A 17,540-nucleotide genomic window follows, 5' to 3' on the forward strand; every position below is an offset into this window, starting at 1 on the left:
TGAGCCTGAGGATACAGGCAGGCTATCTACCATATTACAGGGATATGCACTGGTGTCTCCTGGGGTTCCGTCCTCAGCCATCTTCTCTTCCCAGTGCAAACAGTCTCCCTTCACTTGTATACTATCTTCACCTCAACATCTACTTGCTGATGAATCCAAACATACAACTTAGGCTCCCCAACTTTCTTCCTAATTCGCAAAGCTCTTTATCTCCACCGCAAAGTCTCCCAGTGGAAGTCCTATCCAAGTTCACAGCCAACCTTCCTCAAATGAACTTTATCTTTCTCCAGTATTACTCCCGATCTTGGTTAATGGCAACTACAATTCAGTCAGTCGTCTAACCAGAAATCAGTGAGTCGGCAATGATTTCTTCTTATTCCTCAGTCAGTCACTCTCAAAGCCTGCCAATGTTAACTGAGGCATCTCCCCAAATCGCCCTGTCCTTTGTGCTACCACTGCTTTAGCGCAAGCCTTTATGAGCTTTAACCTGAACTATTCCAATAGTCTCTTTACCGGTATCCTTCACGCTAATCACACCACGTCTAATCCCTTTCACCTTGATGACAGAGCGACCCCTTCACATCACAAACCGCGCCAGTCCTCCTTTGCTTAACAACAGCAAGACCTACTGCTGCCTAGAATACAAACTTTCAACTTATTTGATACCAAATATCTCTTTTCTTACCTACCATGCCTTTTTATTGCACACTTTTTTTTAAAAAGTGGTATCCCCTGGAGTGTGTAACAACCTTGCCACAGAGCTCCCACTCATCATTTAAAAGTCATCTTCTGCTATGCGCCTCCAGTCATTTGATGTAATAATTAAGGCAGTTACCATATCGTAGTATATTTGTTTACTCCTGTTTCTGGTAAAGGATCATCTAGTTCTCCCACGGGTATAAGAACCATTTATTTAAATGTCCAGTGCTTGCCACAGTACCTATTTTATTACATAAACCACGATCCATTCATTCATCCAATACACACTTAATAAAACCCTAAATATGATAGGAGTGCAGAATTCAAAAGGTCTACTTATACAGCACAAACAAGGAAGCCAACTGGGATAGACTCTATGATAAAAGTCCTGTCTTCAAGAAGTCTGTAGCTCAACTAGAAAAGGTTAAGATGTAGATAAAGATGAATAAAAAGTGCAAAAATTATAGGAGAAACATGTAATTATTGTGTATAAAAATAGAAAAAAGCATATAAAAATACCATCATCACCTAAAGAATAAATCATGTCATTGAAATAAACAAACAGGCGAGGCTCGGTGGCTCAGCCTGTAATCCCAGCACTTTGGGAGGCCGAGGTGAGTGGACTGCCTGAGCCTGCAGGTTCAAGACCCGCCTGGGCAACTTGGTAAGACCTCATCTCTACAATAAATAAAAAATTAGCCGGGTGTGATAGCGCATGCCTGTAGTTCCAGCTACTCAGAAGGCTGAGACGGAAGGATCACCAAAGCCCAGCAGGTCGAGGCTGCGGTGGCCCGGAGCGGCCACTGCACTCCAGTCTGGGCAACAGAGTAAGACTCCAACTCAAAAAAAAGAAAAGAAAAGAAATTAAAAAACAAAACTACTACTTTTTGTGGTGACTGATAAAAAATATATAAATATTCTCATGAGAAATAAAAATGTTCCTTGAACTAATTAAAACTTAGTATGAATTTCTAAAATATAACTTAATTATGTTAGATTCTAAATTCTAGTCTATGCAGTTATCACATGGAAACACTAATATATTCTCACTAAATGGCACATCTAAAATTATTTGGCTTAACAGTAATTATTTGCCCTCATTATATTTATGGGAAGAACAGATTTCCTACTTTCCTTAATTTTATGATATCTGGCCAATATACAATGAATCTGTGCATATGTGGGAAATTTGGACTGCAATGGAACAGGGGCTCATTCTGAAGTTTGAAGTTCCAAATATAAAAAAAAATAAAAACAAAAAATCTAACTCCTTATAATTATTATGTTGTTATCCTTTAAAATCTACAAATTTTTCACTCAAATATAGTCAACTCTCAAACTAATTAAGATAGAAAATAAGAACACAAATAATTCCCCAAAGCACTTGTCTCTAAAATGCAAATACAATAGCTAGGCGTGGTGGTGCGTGCCTGTAGCTTCAGCTACTTGGAAGGCTGAGGAGGAAGAATCACCTGAGACCAGCAGGTCTAGGCTGCAGTGGCCATGAGTATGCCACTGCACTCCAGCCTGGGTGACAGAGTGAAACTTCAACTCTAAATAAATAAATAAATAAATAAAAAATGCATATGCATTTACATCGGCATATTCAACACTCACTAAAAATAAACTCAAGATACCTATGTACAAAAATATGACTTAGCCGGGCTCGGTGGCTCAGCCTGTAATCCCGCGCCTTTGGGAGGCTGAGGTGAGTGAATTGCCTGAGCCCGCGGGTTCGAGACCCGCCTGGGCAGTGAGACCTCATCTCTACAATAAATCAAAAAAAAAAATCAGCTGGGTGTGGTGGCGCATGCCTGTAATTCCGGCTACTCGGAAGGCTGAGGCGGAAGGATCGCTGGAGCCCAGCAGGCCGAGGCTGCGGTGGCCGGGAGCAGCCACTGCACTCCAGTCTGGACGACAGAGTGAGACTCCAACTCAAAAAAAAAAAAAAAAAAAAAATGACTTTAATAAATGCCATTCCCCAAAACCCTAGACTTCTAGAATTCATCAATGGGTCCATGTGTTAAGAAATATCAAGTACTACAAAACATCAGTTCTAGAAAAAAACCTATTAAGCCCTGTGGAATTCAGTAGTGAGACCTGTCCTACTTCCAGGATACATAATATTTGCAAAGTGCATTAAATTCTACAAACAACTAGCATATACAGCCACAAACTTTCCATAATAACTTCATAATCTTTGACCTGCCACTAATTCCACTTCTAGAAGTTTATATGTACAGAGAAATAATTACATATGCACAAAGATCCATGTATAAATGTGTTTGTTGCTGGACCAGATAAAATGTAAAAGATTTAAATATCCTGTTAAGGAAATAAATGATGGTATACATAAAACAGATAACAGAATAGTGTGCTGCTATTTAATAATCATGTTTTAAAACAGTAAAGTCATAGAAAATGCTTACAATATTACATTAATAGAGAAGAGCAGTTAGAAGCAATCTAAGACACTAAAACCAAAAATAAAACATGTATAAATACATGCTTTATAATAGTAAATACATACACAAAAATTTTAACACTGGCTGTATCTGAATATGAGATTATAGGTTTTTATTTTATTTATATATATATATATACGCATATATATATATATATATCTTACATATACTCTAAGATACCTTTAGTTAGTTCATAATACTATTAACATTAAAATTCATTTTCAAAGAAAATTAAGTCCTACTAATATTAACAGAAGATGCTAAGGAAAACTACCACAGTGGAAATCACACAGATTTGTTGAATGAACTTTACATTTAAAACTTAAATATAAACTGAATCTACTTTTTAAAAACACAAAAAAGTATTATTTCCTATAATAAACATATAGTGTACCTACAGTTAGCTGCATCTCACTAGACTGATTCTCTCCAGTTCCTGCTTCATATTCTGCAACAGATGCAGGACCATATTCTCCAGACATAGGTCTTTTAGGTTCATTCTGAGAAACTGCTGTGTACAGAAGAATTTTACAAATTGTAATCCATCACAGTATTTGGATTTAACCGTAACGCTGTTTGCTCTGAAGAGCAGCCTGGACAGAAGGGTACTGAAAAATCTAGATGTGAGGTTCCCCTCACCAATATCTTACAATACAACCTCCCCATTAACAGAGTGCTAAACAGTTATCTTAAGTCTTTAGTGACTTTGGGGAGAGGTGCAGGAGATTTGGGACTACCTTTGATGCCCTGATGCCAATCCTATGCTGTCTCAGAAATCTGTGTTTATTTCTTATCCAATTCCTACTGGGCTGCTGCATTCGGGTGGGCTATTCTAGGTCTCCTTTTCACTAGTGATCAAAAAGTTAATACACAATAAAACTTCAAGCTTTAGACTACTGTGTTTATTACTAGAAAGATCACATTATAATACACTACTACCCTGGACAAACAATGTTAGCCACTGCTTTTTAAACTGGACTTGTGTTCAAACAGAAAACACTCTTACCTGGAATTTTAAGTGTTTCTCTCTGTAATGCTCTGGTGATTGGTATTCGCTGGTACCAGTGCCCTACACCTTCAACTTCCCAAAGGAGTTCATGGTCTCCTGGATACTTGTCAAAGTATTGCCTGCAAGCTGAAAAACATATTTAGAATTTTCTAGAAATCCAAAATAGCAAAGTTTGGAAAAACAGAAAGAAAACGGAAAGTAAGCTGCCAACTCACTTAATGGGGCCTGATACCAAAACACCATCAAGACAACTCAAAAAAGTATACAGCAGTCTCATTTATGAACAAAAATTCTATATAAAAGCCCGAATAAAAGTTTTAACATGACCAAACAATAAAAATCCTAATAAAAATGTGCTTCACCTTTAAAGAAAAAAATACTAGATGTTACTGAGGCATATAAAAGAACAACTGAATAGAAAAATTGTCAGACTCGGTAGCATAAAACACCAGTTCTCATCAAATCACTCTATAAATCACATATAATTCCAAACAAAATCCTAACAAATTTTTTTTGAGACAAGGGTCCTGTTCTGGAGTGCAGAGGCACGATCTTGGCTCACCACAGCCTCGACCTCCTTGGCTCAAGCGATCCTTCTGTGTTAGCATCCCAAGTTACTGGGTCTACAGATACACATAACCAAATCTGGCTTTTTCTTCTATTTTCTGTAGAGACAAGGTCTCGCTAAGTTGCTCGGGCTGGTCTCGAACACCTGGGCTCGAGTGAGTCTCCCACCTTGGCCTCCCAAAGTAGTGGGATTACAGGCACAAGCCACCAGGCCTGGTCCTCAGAATTAATTATTTCTTTTTATTTTCTCTCTTTTGAGACTGAATCTCACTCACCTATGGTGGAGTGCAGGGCACGCTCACAGCCACCACATCCTTGACCTGCTGAGCTCAGGTGATCTTTCCACCTCAGCCATCCAAGCAGCTAGAATCATAGGCACATGCCACCATGCCCAGCTAGCTAATTTTTTGATTTATTGTAGAGACAAGGTCTCACCATGTTGCCCACGCTGGTCTTGAATCCTAGGCACAGATAATCCTCTCACCTCCACTTCCCCAAGTGTTGGGATTACAGGGCGAGCCCCTGTACCTGGCCAGAATTTATTTTTTAACAAAACAACAAAACCTGATCCCAAATTTAAAGGGATCAAGGACAAAGGGTCAAAACCAAAGAGCTAAGAAAGAACATTCAGTATGTACAACTATTTTATGTCAATTTTTAAAATACCAAAAAAAGAAACAATAATCAGGTCAAATCTGAAGAAGAAAAATAACCCTTTGTACTCAGAGACATCTTGCACACCACCTACCATCAACTTGACCACACTTTTTTACAAAATAGCAAAAAATGAATCACTTCCTATTAAATAGTATAGCATTGGGACCAATTATTTTATGGTAATGATATTTGGCTCATAATGGAATTTTAGACACAGAGGAACTTACTTATGACAAAAAAATCAAAATTTTCTATCCTATGTTTGTCTAATGTGTGGTAACAGGTGAAACAGTCATCGATGTGCACTGCAGGTTCATTGATAAGACGTTGTGCAGTCGTCATTTGCTTGACATCTTCCAGCTGGTGTTTTTCTACTCAAGCAGACAATGCAGTCTCTTTTTTTTCCTCCCACATTCATGTTATGTAATTTATTGTTCAGTCTTGCTCAAAGATGATGTGGAAGAACACGCTCATGATTCATGAAAACCACTTCTCAACTGATCGATCGATCCTTCAACACGATCTGCCTTCAACTTTGAAAACGCATTTCTTTTAAGGCTACAGTAACTTGTTTATCTATCCTTCTAAGTTATGCCGTATGATGCAAAGGGCATACCCACAGCTGCCTTTCTTATACAAACGCTCTTTATCACTATCTTCTGTTACAAAGAAGTGTCGGCACCACTGTGAAAGCACTTCATACATTCTTTCTATGCAATGCCAGCTGATTTTTTTAACGTACATCTCAATATATATTCCATCTCTTTCTTTGCATTTTCATGAAATTTGAATGGAAAACTTCTAGAAAACATTTCTGAAAAGTTTGCATTGGTGTAAGTTTGTCCTGTATAATCACCAGCCATCCAATATCCCCTGAGAGGGGACATCCAAGTGATTTGCTAGATTTACAATGTCTCCTCAGAAGGGACATCTGGGTGTGCAAAGGGATAAGGATAGGGACTTGTTCCAAGTAGCTACCAAGAATAATTATAAAACAGCAGTAATGACAACAACCTGATATTGACATGAGGAAATGCAAACAGACTAGAGGGAAGGAGAAAGGAGAAAAATAATACCAGAAAAAAAACCAAACAAACAATAAAATCCCACCAGAAAAGAACCACATACACATTAAAACTTGCCAAATTATATGGGAAACATATTTCAGCAGAGAATGGATCAACTATTAAAATAATGGTGCTGAAATAAAATGTAGGTAAAAAAATAAAGTCAGATCTTGGATCTCACATCAGTATCATTCATAAAAATAAATTCTAGATTAATTCTAAGACTGCATGTGAAAAGCATGAAGGTTCTGATGAGCATCTTATAAAAGACTCAAAACTCACAGTCCACAATAAAAAACTGATAAGCATGACTGTTAACATTCAAAACCTTCTATTTAGGACTGTGCAACAGAACTTTCTGTGATGAAAGAAAAGTCCTACATCAGCACTGTCCAATACGGTAGCCACTAGCTACATGTGGTTATTAAAAAACTCAACTTACAATTTTATGTAACATTAATTTAAATGTGTATTTAATTTAAGTGTGTGGTTAAATGTGTATTGGACTGCACTATTGCTGGGCTTGGTGGCTCAGCCTGTAATCCCAGCACTTTGGGAGGCCGAGGCAAGTAGACTGCCTGAGCCTGCAGGTTTGAGACCAGTCCAGGCAACTTGGCGAGACCTTGTCTCTAAAATAAACTAAAAATTAGCCAGGCGTGGTAGCACACGCCTGTAGTTCCGGTTACTTGGAAGGCTGAGGCGGAAGGATGGCCGTAGCTTAGCAAGTTGACCCTGGGGTGGCTTCCAGCATGCCACTGCACTCTAGCTAGGCGACAGAGTGAGACTCCAACTAAAAAAAAGAAAAAAGGAATTAAAAAAAAGAAAACTGATACCAAAAGGACACAAATTAGGACACATTTAGGATAAAGCAAAGGGTTAGTACTCAGAGAATATAAAGAATTTCTATAATTGAATTCAAAAGACAGAATAATCCCAAAGAAAAACTGGTAAGGCTATCAACAGAAAGGAAAGACACTCCTAATAAAACCTGAATGGTCAAAAATAGATGATAAACCTCACTCGCTGCCACAGAAATACAAACAACGAGATACCATCTTCACACCCACTGGATAATGACACACACCAGGGAGAATAATGGAAATGGAAACACACATACTCTGCCAGCGGGAGAACAATTCTGCAACAGTAAAGTTTCGGGGACATTTTATGATCCAATTCTACTTCTAGGTGTATACCATAAATACCTCAACTTTCTGCCAGGTTGTGGCCTGATAAGCCCATTGTAACTTGAAAATACAGTTATGTAAAAACGCATTACCACACCTAACCTACTGGACAGCACAGCTTAGCCCAGCCTACCTTAAATGTGCCCAGAACACTCACATAAGCCAACAGTTGGGCAAATTCATCTAACACAATGCCTATTTCATAATAAAATGATGAGTATCTCATGTAATGTACTGAACGCAGAACGCTGCAGAGTGCAGTTTTGTTGTTGGTCCTTGTGATCAGCCAGCTAACTGGAGCTGTGGCTCACAGTTGCTGCCCAGCTTCTGGAGAGGGACCGTAACTTATCACTAGCTCAAGAAAAGTTCAAAATTCAAATCAGTTTCTACAGAATGCTATTACTTTCTTATCATTGTAAAGTAAAAGAATCGTAAGGCAAACCATCCTAAGTAGGGGACCACCTGTCCATATGCACAAGAAGACGTTTATAATGTTCATCACAGGGCTATTTTTAAGCTGGGGCCAGGAAGCATAACCTAGGTGACCAATAGTAGGGGGATTTATGAATAAACTGTAATATATGTAAATAACATACTATACAGCATTTAAAACAAATAAATTATTGGCTACTTATATCAACACTGATAAAAAAATACTCAGAAAAAAAGCAAGTCATTATATGTACAAAATGATGCCACTTATGTAAAGTCTAAAACACACTAAAAAAAAGGTACAGCCAATATGGAAAACAGTTTGGCAGTTTCTCAAAATTGAACATAGAATTATTACAAGATCCAGAAATTTCACTCTTAGGTAAATATCCAAAATAATTGAAAACAGGGACTCAAATAGATACATGTACACCAATGTTTGTTGTAGAATTATTCACAGTAACCAAAAAGTGAAAATACCTCAGGTGTCCATCAACAGATAAATGAACAAATGAAATGGGATATATTCATACAGTGGCATACTCTTCTGTCATAAAAAGGACTAAAATTTTGATACTATATATGCTACAACATAAGGGACCTTAAGAAAACATCATGTTTAGTGAAATAAGCTGACAAAGAAGGACAAATTGTATGAGTCCACTCAGATGAGGTACTTAGAGTAGGCTAATTTATAGGAACAAAAAGCAGAAAAGAGTTACCAGAAGACAGGGGTAGGAGACAAAGGGGGATTAGTGTTTAATGGGTAGAAAGTTTGTGTTGGGAATGATGAAGAGTGCTGGATGTAGACAGTGGTGGTGGGTACACAAAACTGTGCACAATGGCCACTGAGGTGTTCACCAAGAAATATATATATATATATATATACCGGGGTACCAAAAAAAGTATACACGTTTAAGAGATGTCTGCCATAATTAGAAGTGTCTGGATGCTGATGGTAATCACTTTGAGCACCCCTTGTAATGGCAGAAGTCAAACATGACTTGTATTCATCTTTTGTTGATGGTATATATTGAGTATCACAATTTTAATACAGTTGTTTCTTTTCTTAAAATGTATGATTTATTTGGCACCCTGTAGGTATGCGTGTATTCACAATAGAAAACCGTTTAAAAATAAAAATAATTAAAAGGCACACAAAACAAAACTTTATAATGTTTACAGACATAAACATGAAACCACGAGCAGGAAGGATACACACCAACTTCAGGAGTGCAATTATCTCTGGGAAGGAAAGGAGAAAGGTGATGGTGTTAGGGAGGAGCCTGAAGAGAACAGCGACTCTATCTACAATAAGCACTGTATTTAGTTCTCCCTGAAAAGATACTAAAATAGATACGGCAAAATCTTAGCATTTGTTAAATCTGGATTCCAGATACGTGGACAGTAGGATACTATTTTGTCATTTTTTCACTGTATATTTGAAAATATTACTCATGTGTCCTGAGTTTAGGTTCCGAAACTAGAAGGAAGGGAGGAGCTGGGGAAACCCAACACATGAGGCCTCAGGACACAAAACAAAACAAAAAGGTATGGCAAATAAGCCAACTGTGGAAATAAAACAGAATACTGATAAATACTTCCAAGAGGGGGAAGAAGGAAACAAAGACTAGATGGGACAGTTAAAGACTAAACAGGAGGATGAGCAATTTAAATTCAATAACATCAAAACCTAATTACAGTAAATACAAATGGCATAAAGATTACGCTAAGAAAAAGAAAATGAAAATGCCATGAGAAATAATTCACAATACACACTCCTAACAAATAATTCATATTCTGGACACAGGAAGACCTCATAACTCGATAGGAAGCCAAACAACTCAATTCAAACATGGGCAAAAGAAGTGAACAAATATCTCACTTTTTATGTCCTTTCTAGGGTATTTGATTGTCCAATCAACACAAAAAAAAAATGTTTAATATTGCTAGTCTTCACGAAAATGCAAATTAAAACCACAAAGAGCTGTCATCACCCACGTATTATTAGGAATGACTACAATTAAAGCAACAGCCAAAGCCAGGTGTTGGCCAGTACACGGAGCAACCGGAAGCTGTTCAGGAATGCAAAGTGGCATGACCACTCTAGCAAACAGTTTGGTAACTTCTCGGCGCCAAACATACAATCACGAGACCTGGGATCCCACTTTCAGGTGTTTGCACCAAACAAGTGAGAAAAACCTCCAGACAAAGACATCTTCACACAGCTGCATTCACAAGGGCCAAAAAAAAGAAGCCAAGTGTCCATCGACAGGCAAATGAATAAAATGTGACACAATGATACAAATTGAGACACCAACAACAAAGGAATGACACACAACACCAACGGATCTCAAAAACAAGATGCCAGACCTGGAAATACACATGCTGTACACTTCCATTTTTCACAAAAACCCTAGGAAAGAAAGATCTCATCTGTACTGACAGACCAGCGTTTGTCTATCTGCAGCCAGGAGTCTGGAGGGGAAGGAAGCAAGGGAATCTGGGGAAACAATAACAGTACTATGCCTCTAGACCATGTCTACGATACCGAGGGTCTACACGCTTGCCAGAAGTCATCAAAATGTACACTTAAAACAGCTACATGTTATTGTACATAAACTGTAACTTAATAAGGTGGATTTTCAAAAAGTGCTCTGGATAACCTTTTTACCTATCATATAAAAATTATCAAAAATATTTGATTCACTACACTGCTAGGATGTGAGGAATCAGGCATGTCATACATTGCTGGCAGAAGCATAAAGTGGTATAACCTCTACGGAAGGCAATTTGGCAATATCTGTTGAACTTGTAAATGCACAGGTGACAGCCAGCAATTCCTCTTTTAAGATTTTATCCCTTTAGACATACAGCGATCCCCTTTTATCCACAATTTTGTTTTCTGTGGTTTTAGTTACCCATGGTCACTAAATGGGAAATTCCAGAATTAATAAGTTTTGAATTGCATGCAGTTCTGAGCAGCATGATGAAATCTTGTGCTTCACTTCTTCATGGGAGGACCGTGCTTTAACCTTCTAATATTCTTTCCCTGCAATCCTGATAAAAGTGGAACGGTAGCTACCTTGGTAGATAGCATTACTTATGATAAAAAGGAGCACTGATTGGTAAACTATATCTGAGCTGTGAGCTATGAATGAATTATAAATATCTAGAGGAAAAGCACATTTGGAAACCTCCCCAATTCAACTTGACCTGTAACTGGACATTTTTCTGTTTTCCTTTTTGGAACAACAAAGATGTGCCCTTAGGTTGTTATAAGAATAGTAGTTTGTATGGGGCAACAGGACTTTAAGTCAGGATAGCTCACACACGCCTGTACATGGTCACTGGCGATGTTCCAGACTGTGGCCTCTCAGTCAGCTGGGGTGCTGGAGGGAGGACAACGAAGATGACCACTGACGGACATATAACATGAAGGAGAAACTGACCTCTGCGATTTTAAGCCAAAAAGGATGGCGGTTGTTGTTGCTGCTACCATAGCATAACACAGAGGCTGGCAATAGTAAGAAATAGACCCGCTGGTCTCTGCCTCCAGGCCCACGCCCAGAACTCCTAAACTCCTTGCAATTTCCTGAACAGTCAGGGCACCAGGAGAATCTTTTGTTCCAGTATCTGGGCTCTGATTCCAGTTCCTGACACAGAGCTTCTAAATCCCTTGGAATTTCCTGATGATAGGAGCCTGGCATGTGGAGAAATACCCCCACACATCTGGTATCAGAAGTGTTGTGTTGAATGGTATGAGAGTAGAGGGGAAGAAAAACCATTCTTTTTCCTTTTTATACCATCCTACATCCTATCCTGACACAGAAAAAACAACAGATAAAAGCAATGTTCATCAATAGTTATGGTAGATGCATTTGTAGCACATTATGTAAAAAGAATGGCCATACCAAGTTAAAAGAAATAAGGAAAGTCTTTACATACTAATGTGGAATAAACCATAAGAAAATACAGATTTAATGTTTAAATAAAACATTTGTGCAGAAAATGAAAACAATATACATAGGTTTTGTCTACATAATATGAAGCATGTCTGTAATGAGACCTAAAAAACTAATTAACAGTATTTGCCTCTGGAACAGAAACAGGTGGCTGAAGGCACAATGATAATCTTCTTACTGAAACCTTTTCAGATCTTTTGAATTGTGATTGTACTAACTATTGGTAGAAATAATTCAGCATCAGTAACACCAAAATTTCACCAAAATAAATACTAAAAACAAAATAAAAATTTAAATAAAAATTTTTAAAATAAATAAACATAAAATAAGAATTATTATTAAGTTAAAAATAAAAAGATAAGACAGATAAACAAAAGGAGGTTTTGGATATGTCACAAGAACATTATAGTTTTACTGACCCTCAAATTTATGCAAAGTGCCCCCATTTTCTGTTGACATCTATTCCAATTTGTACCCTACCACCCAAAGTAAAATTTAAGGTAATAATCTCAACAAACATTTACAAATTTTTTATTGGTGAAAAGTCAGGCTGGTGAGGATGTGGAGAAAAAGGAATGCTACTGCACTGCTGGTGGGAATGCAAACTAGTGCAATCTCTTTGGAAAACAGTGGTGATTTCTAAAAGAACTAGACATTAACCTTCCATATGACCCAGCAATCCCCCTACTGGGAATATACCCTGAGGAACACAAATCATTCTACAAAAAAGATACATGCAGCACTACTCACAATAACAAAAATATGGAACAAACTGTGCTGCCCATCGGAAATGGACTGGATAAAAAAAATAGTGGTACATATTCACGATGGAATATTACACAGCCATAATGAAGGACAAACATATGGACTCTGCAGCAACTTGGATGGATTCAGAATCTATAATACTAAGTGATTTATCACAGAAGCAAAGTACTGAGTACCACATGTTCTCACTCATAAGCAGACCCTCAACATTTATCATAACCCTATAAGACAGTGATTGGCAGTAGTGGACTACTGCCGGGGGGAGGGAGGGGCACATAACATCAATAAGGGTACCTAATCTCAAACCAGACAAAGTGGTGACCAAAGGGAGGCACAAACTTTACCTGTACAATGACCACTAGTATATTTATTCCTGAATTGTACCCCACATCTTTAAAATAAATAAAAAATAAAAAAGTCAGGCATCCTGTTTTGGAGCAGAAATAGTTTGACATGCAAAGTTACGCAATAGCTGAGTCTTTTTTTTTTTTTTAAACCCTGACCTTATTTATAACACTGTGTAAACCAACTTCCCATTTTTAGCTAATCATCTACTGTAGCCTGAGACCAAGTCCATCCATACTTAGCACTCACTATCTGTTTGTGAAATGAACAAATTATTTCTACTTTGTTAAAGCTTGCAAAGTAAAAACACTGTATTATTTTCCTAAAATGCTCAAAAATATTATTGGAAACGAGTAATGGCCATTAAAGAACTATGGCATATATAGAACATTAAGGAACTATTAATTAAGTTCAAAGAGAAAATCTAATGGAAATCCAAGACTTCAAATGTAATAAGCACTGTACTCTTGCAGGAAGAGCTAGAAAATGATGGAGAGACCACAGTCTGAGATAGGACTATTACAATTTCTGTTCTCAATTTAGTCAATTGTTTTTACATTTCAGGGTCTTATTCATAAAATTATACAACGATATCAATAAAACATTGTTAAGGAACCTCCCATCTAAACAGAAGGAAAAAGAAAGAGTTCAAGACCACCAAGACTTGACGCCATGACAGAAATCAGCTGATACTCATCAGTAATTTCTTTGGTACTCAATTTATTTATCATTAGAATAATAGAAAAGAGTAAGTATTATGGGATTCTGCCTGCAGTGCATGTCTTTGCATTTCCCCCCAAATTCAGTAAAGCAGTCATTAGGGTGATCCACTTTAAGATGATCCAAGGGCATACAATGGCCATCCCGCTCTCATGTGTGAGTCTAGAGAGAAAATATGATTCAAGATGTGCATGCAAAACTGCACTTGGCACCTGTTTTCTGGATCTTTTTTTTATATTAAGGGGGGAGGACTTAGAATATAAATACATTTTCAGTAGAAATAAACATCTGATGCTAGACTGAGAGCAATCGTAAATTATATTTCACAAGTTTCCAAATGAATTACCTTCTAGGATTAAATCTTACTTTAGCAAAAAGTAATTTTTGACCTTTACACAAATGAAAAAATAAATCCACAAATGGATTTCAAAAAACATCGTTAAATGGTATACTGATACAATGAATACTACACAGTACTGAAAATGAATAAATAGACCTACATGAATCCACAGGAAGGAAACTCACAAACATAAAAATTGGTAAAAAAGCAAACTGCAGAAGAATCTATATGGTACATATTTATATAAAGTTTTTAAATATGTAAAACAATACACTATATTGTTTGAGGATACATACATATGTATTAAAAGTCTAAGAAATGCATGAGAAAATAAATGCCAGATTGAAAACAGTACTTTTATTCCAAGGATGGGAGTGAGTCTAACTGGGTAAAAGTGCACAGGAGGCTTCGACTATATCGGCAACAACTAGTTTCTCATGAATGGTCCATGAGTGTTTGTTACCTTACTCTTTATGCCGTTCTGTGTGCCAGAAATTTCTTTTACGTTGTTAATTTTAAAAGCTACCCACCCAGACAAGTAACTCAAAGAAAAAACGGATATGAAGAGACACTGCTCCAAAGTGGCCATATGGCCAATAAGCACATGAAATGATGCTCAACATCAAATGCAAATCAAAACTACAATGGGAAGCCACTTCACATCCACTAGGATGGTTATAATAACAAATACAGATAATAACAAATGTTGACAAGGATGTGGAGAAACTGTAAACCTCACACATTGTTTATGAGAGTGTAAAATGGTGCAATCACTTTGGACCAAAACGCAGTTTATCAACACAATGGTATATTATTTGATCATAAAAATAAATAAAGTACTGATTCATGCTGCAACATGGGTAAACTTTGAAAACATTATGATTCATGAAAGCAGCCAAACATAAAATGCCACATGCCGTGTGATTCCATTTACATGAAATGTCTAGAACGGACAAATCCACGGAGATAGAAAATAAACGAGTGGTTCTCAGAGGACGGAGGAAGGACTGGAGAGTGGCTGCAAACTGGTGCAGGGTTTATCTTTTGGGTGATGAGAATATTCTGGAACTAGTGGTTATGGCTGCACACCTATGAATGTACTAAAACCTTGCATCCTTTAACCAGGGGGAATTTTATGGTATGTGCATCATATCTACATTTTTTATCAAGACGAACATACCCTAAAAGCCATATATATGAAATAAAGGCACATTTGCAAAATTAAGTGCCTAGAGAGCCAAAGATTTAAAATTTATTATTGATCTATACACACTTACAATATTCTGGAGAAACAAGTCAGAAGTGACACAGAGACAAGTTTGACATTTTTTAGCTTAGTCCATTACCTGTATACATGAGAGACGACAGTGGATACCGCAAGCCAAGTGCATCTTCTGTAAAGGAATCAACAAAGTCCTCCAGCATTTGAAGCCCGAAATCTTTACCTCGGTATTTCTTTCTGAGAAACATTGTATCAAGAACCGGCAGTTGGTAACTTTGGGTAAGAAATGAGGCACATATGCTTCCTGCAGTTGTAAGAACAAAAATCCAATAATTTTTCACATTAAAATATATATACATTTAGTGAACATGAGTTAACAGTCTTTCTAAACATGTTTAGTTTTTTCTAGAAAAATGCCAAAGAAATGTAAAAATTCTATTGTTTTCCACGCTTCAGACATCATAAGGCATACATGTGACGAGGGAGCTATGTATTTTGTTTGCTAACAGTATCATCTAATAAAGGACAAATAAGTCATTACCATTTTCTGAAATATATACTGGACTATATGTATTATTATACTATTCCTGTCTACAGACTTATGCAACTTTAAAACTCATCAGCTATCAAAATTTCAAATCTGAAGAGTATTTGATGTCTGTACATGGTTTATAATACATGAAGTATTTAATTAAGACTTTTGGATTTTTATTCTTATATATCTTTTGGAGATGGGGTCTCACTCTGTTACCCAGCTGGAGTGCAACAACACAGTGGTAGCTCACCGTAGCCTCGAACTCCTGAACTCAAGTGATTCTCCCACCTCAGCCTCCTGAGTAGCTAGGATCACAGGCACACAGTCCCATGCCACTGTGCCTGGCTAGTTTTTTCATTTTTTGTAGAGATGGGGTCTTGCTTTGTTTCCCAGACTGGTCTTAAACCCCTGGCTTCAAATGACCTCCTTCAAGACCTCCCACCTCAGTCTCACAACGTACTGGAATTACAGGCACATGCTACCACAACTAGCCTAATGCCAACTTCAGTACCCAAACACTCATCTTTTCCCTTTACTTTTTCCCTAATGGGTACTATCTCATTTTTATCTACTTGAGGATGGTTTAAAAAGTTAATTAATTAATTAATTGGAAACATTTTCTTAGAAATCATTAAATCAGCAAGCTTTTTTCCTATGGACATAATCCTAAATATATCTTGTGTGTTTAAGGTTAAACAGAAGAAATAATTTGTAGTGTATAAAATCATCTCTCATTATATAGCTATGCTGATTTGTCTTTTAACAACTCTGCTCTATATTTGGGTTCTGAACATTCAAATAGGTATATTAGCTCTTTAATATGCCTTTTAAGTCAGTCTCGGTGGCTCAGCCTGTAATCCCGCGCTTTGGGAGACTGAGGTGAGTGGATTGCCTGAGCCTGAGGGTTCGAGACCCACCTGGGCAACTTGGCGAGACTTCATCTCTACAATAAACCAAAAAATTAGCCGGGCATGGTAGAGCACGCTTGTAGTTCCAGCTACTGGAAGGCTGAGGCGGAAGGATCACCGGAGCCCAGCAGGTCGAGGCTGCGATGGCCGAGAGCGGCCACTGCACTCCAGTCTGGGCGACAGAGTGAGACTCCGACTCAAAAAATATATATATATGCCTTTTAAAAGTTTACAAGTTTAGGGTATATGGTTGGGCTTCCTATTTTCTATTAATCTTAGAATTAATTCATAGTTTGTCAAAATTCTACCCTTTTTTACCTTAAATAAAATAATTGATTATTCTCAGTTTATTCATGATTTTAGATAATTCTAATGAGACAGTTCAAACAAGAAACAAAATGTCAGGCAGCAAACTTCTCACAAATAGACTTACAAATCATATGAGTTAATGAGTTGATCGATATAACATTTTTTCTTTCTTTTTCTTTTCTTTTTTTGAGTTGGAGTCTCACTCTGTTGCCCAGGCTGGAGTGCCATGGCATGCTCACAAACAAGGCAGCCTTGACCTGCTGGGATCAGGCCATCCTTCCACCTCAGCCTTCCAAGTAGCTGGAAGCACAGGGCATGTACCACCAAGCCAGGCTAATTTTTTAAAAA

General features: G+C 37.4%; 1 protein-coding gene across 2 annotated transcripts in view; it reads right to left on the bottom strand.

Moving 5' to 3' along the window:
* The window catches only part of FAM169A (family with sequence similarity 169 member A), a 53,211-nt gene that overhangs the window by 8,108 nt on the left and 27,563 nt on the right, over positions 1 to 17,540 (bottom strand). For both annotated transcript variants that reach the window (XM_008050739.1, XM_008050738.1), the window contains exons 5-7: positions 15,565 to 15,744; positions 4,171 to 4,299; positions 3,563 to 3,675 (exon numbers count right to left, since the gene is read on the bottom strand). In XM_008050739.1, coding sequence (XP_008048930.1) covers positions 3,563 to 3,675; positions 4,171 to 4,299; positions 15,565 to 15,744 — 422 coding nt within the window. The remainder of the gene's footprint in view (positions 1 to 3,562; positions 3,676 to 4,170; positions 4,300 to 15,564; positions 15,745 to 17,540) is intronic.

This window comes from Carlito syrichta, unplaced genomic scaffold, assembly GCF_000164805.1.
Source record: "Carlito syrichta isolate Samal-C Ts95f unplaced genomic scaffold, Tarsius_syrichta-2.0.1 Scaffold153633, whole genome shotgun sequence".
NCBI classification, from domain to species: domain Eukaryota; kingdom Metazoa; phylum Chordata; class Mammalia; order Primates; family Tarsiidae; genus Carlito; species Carlito syrichta.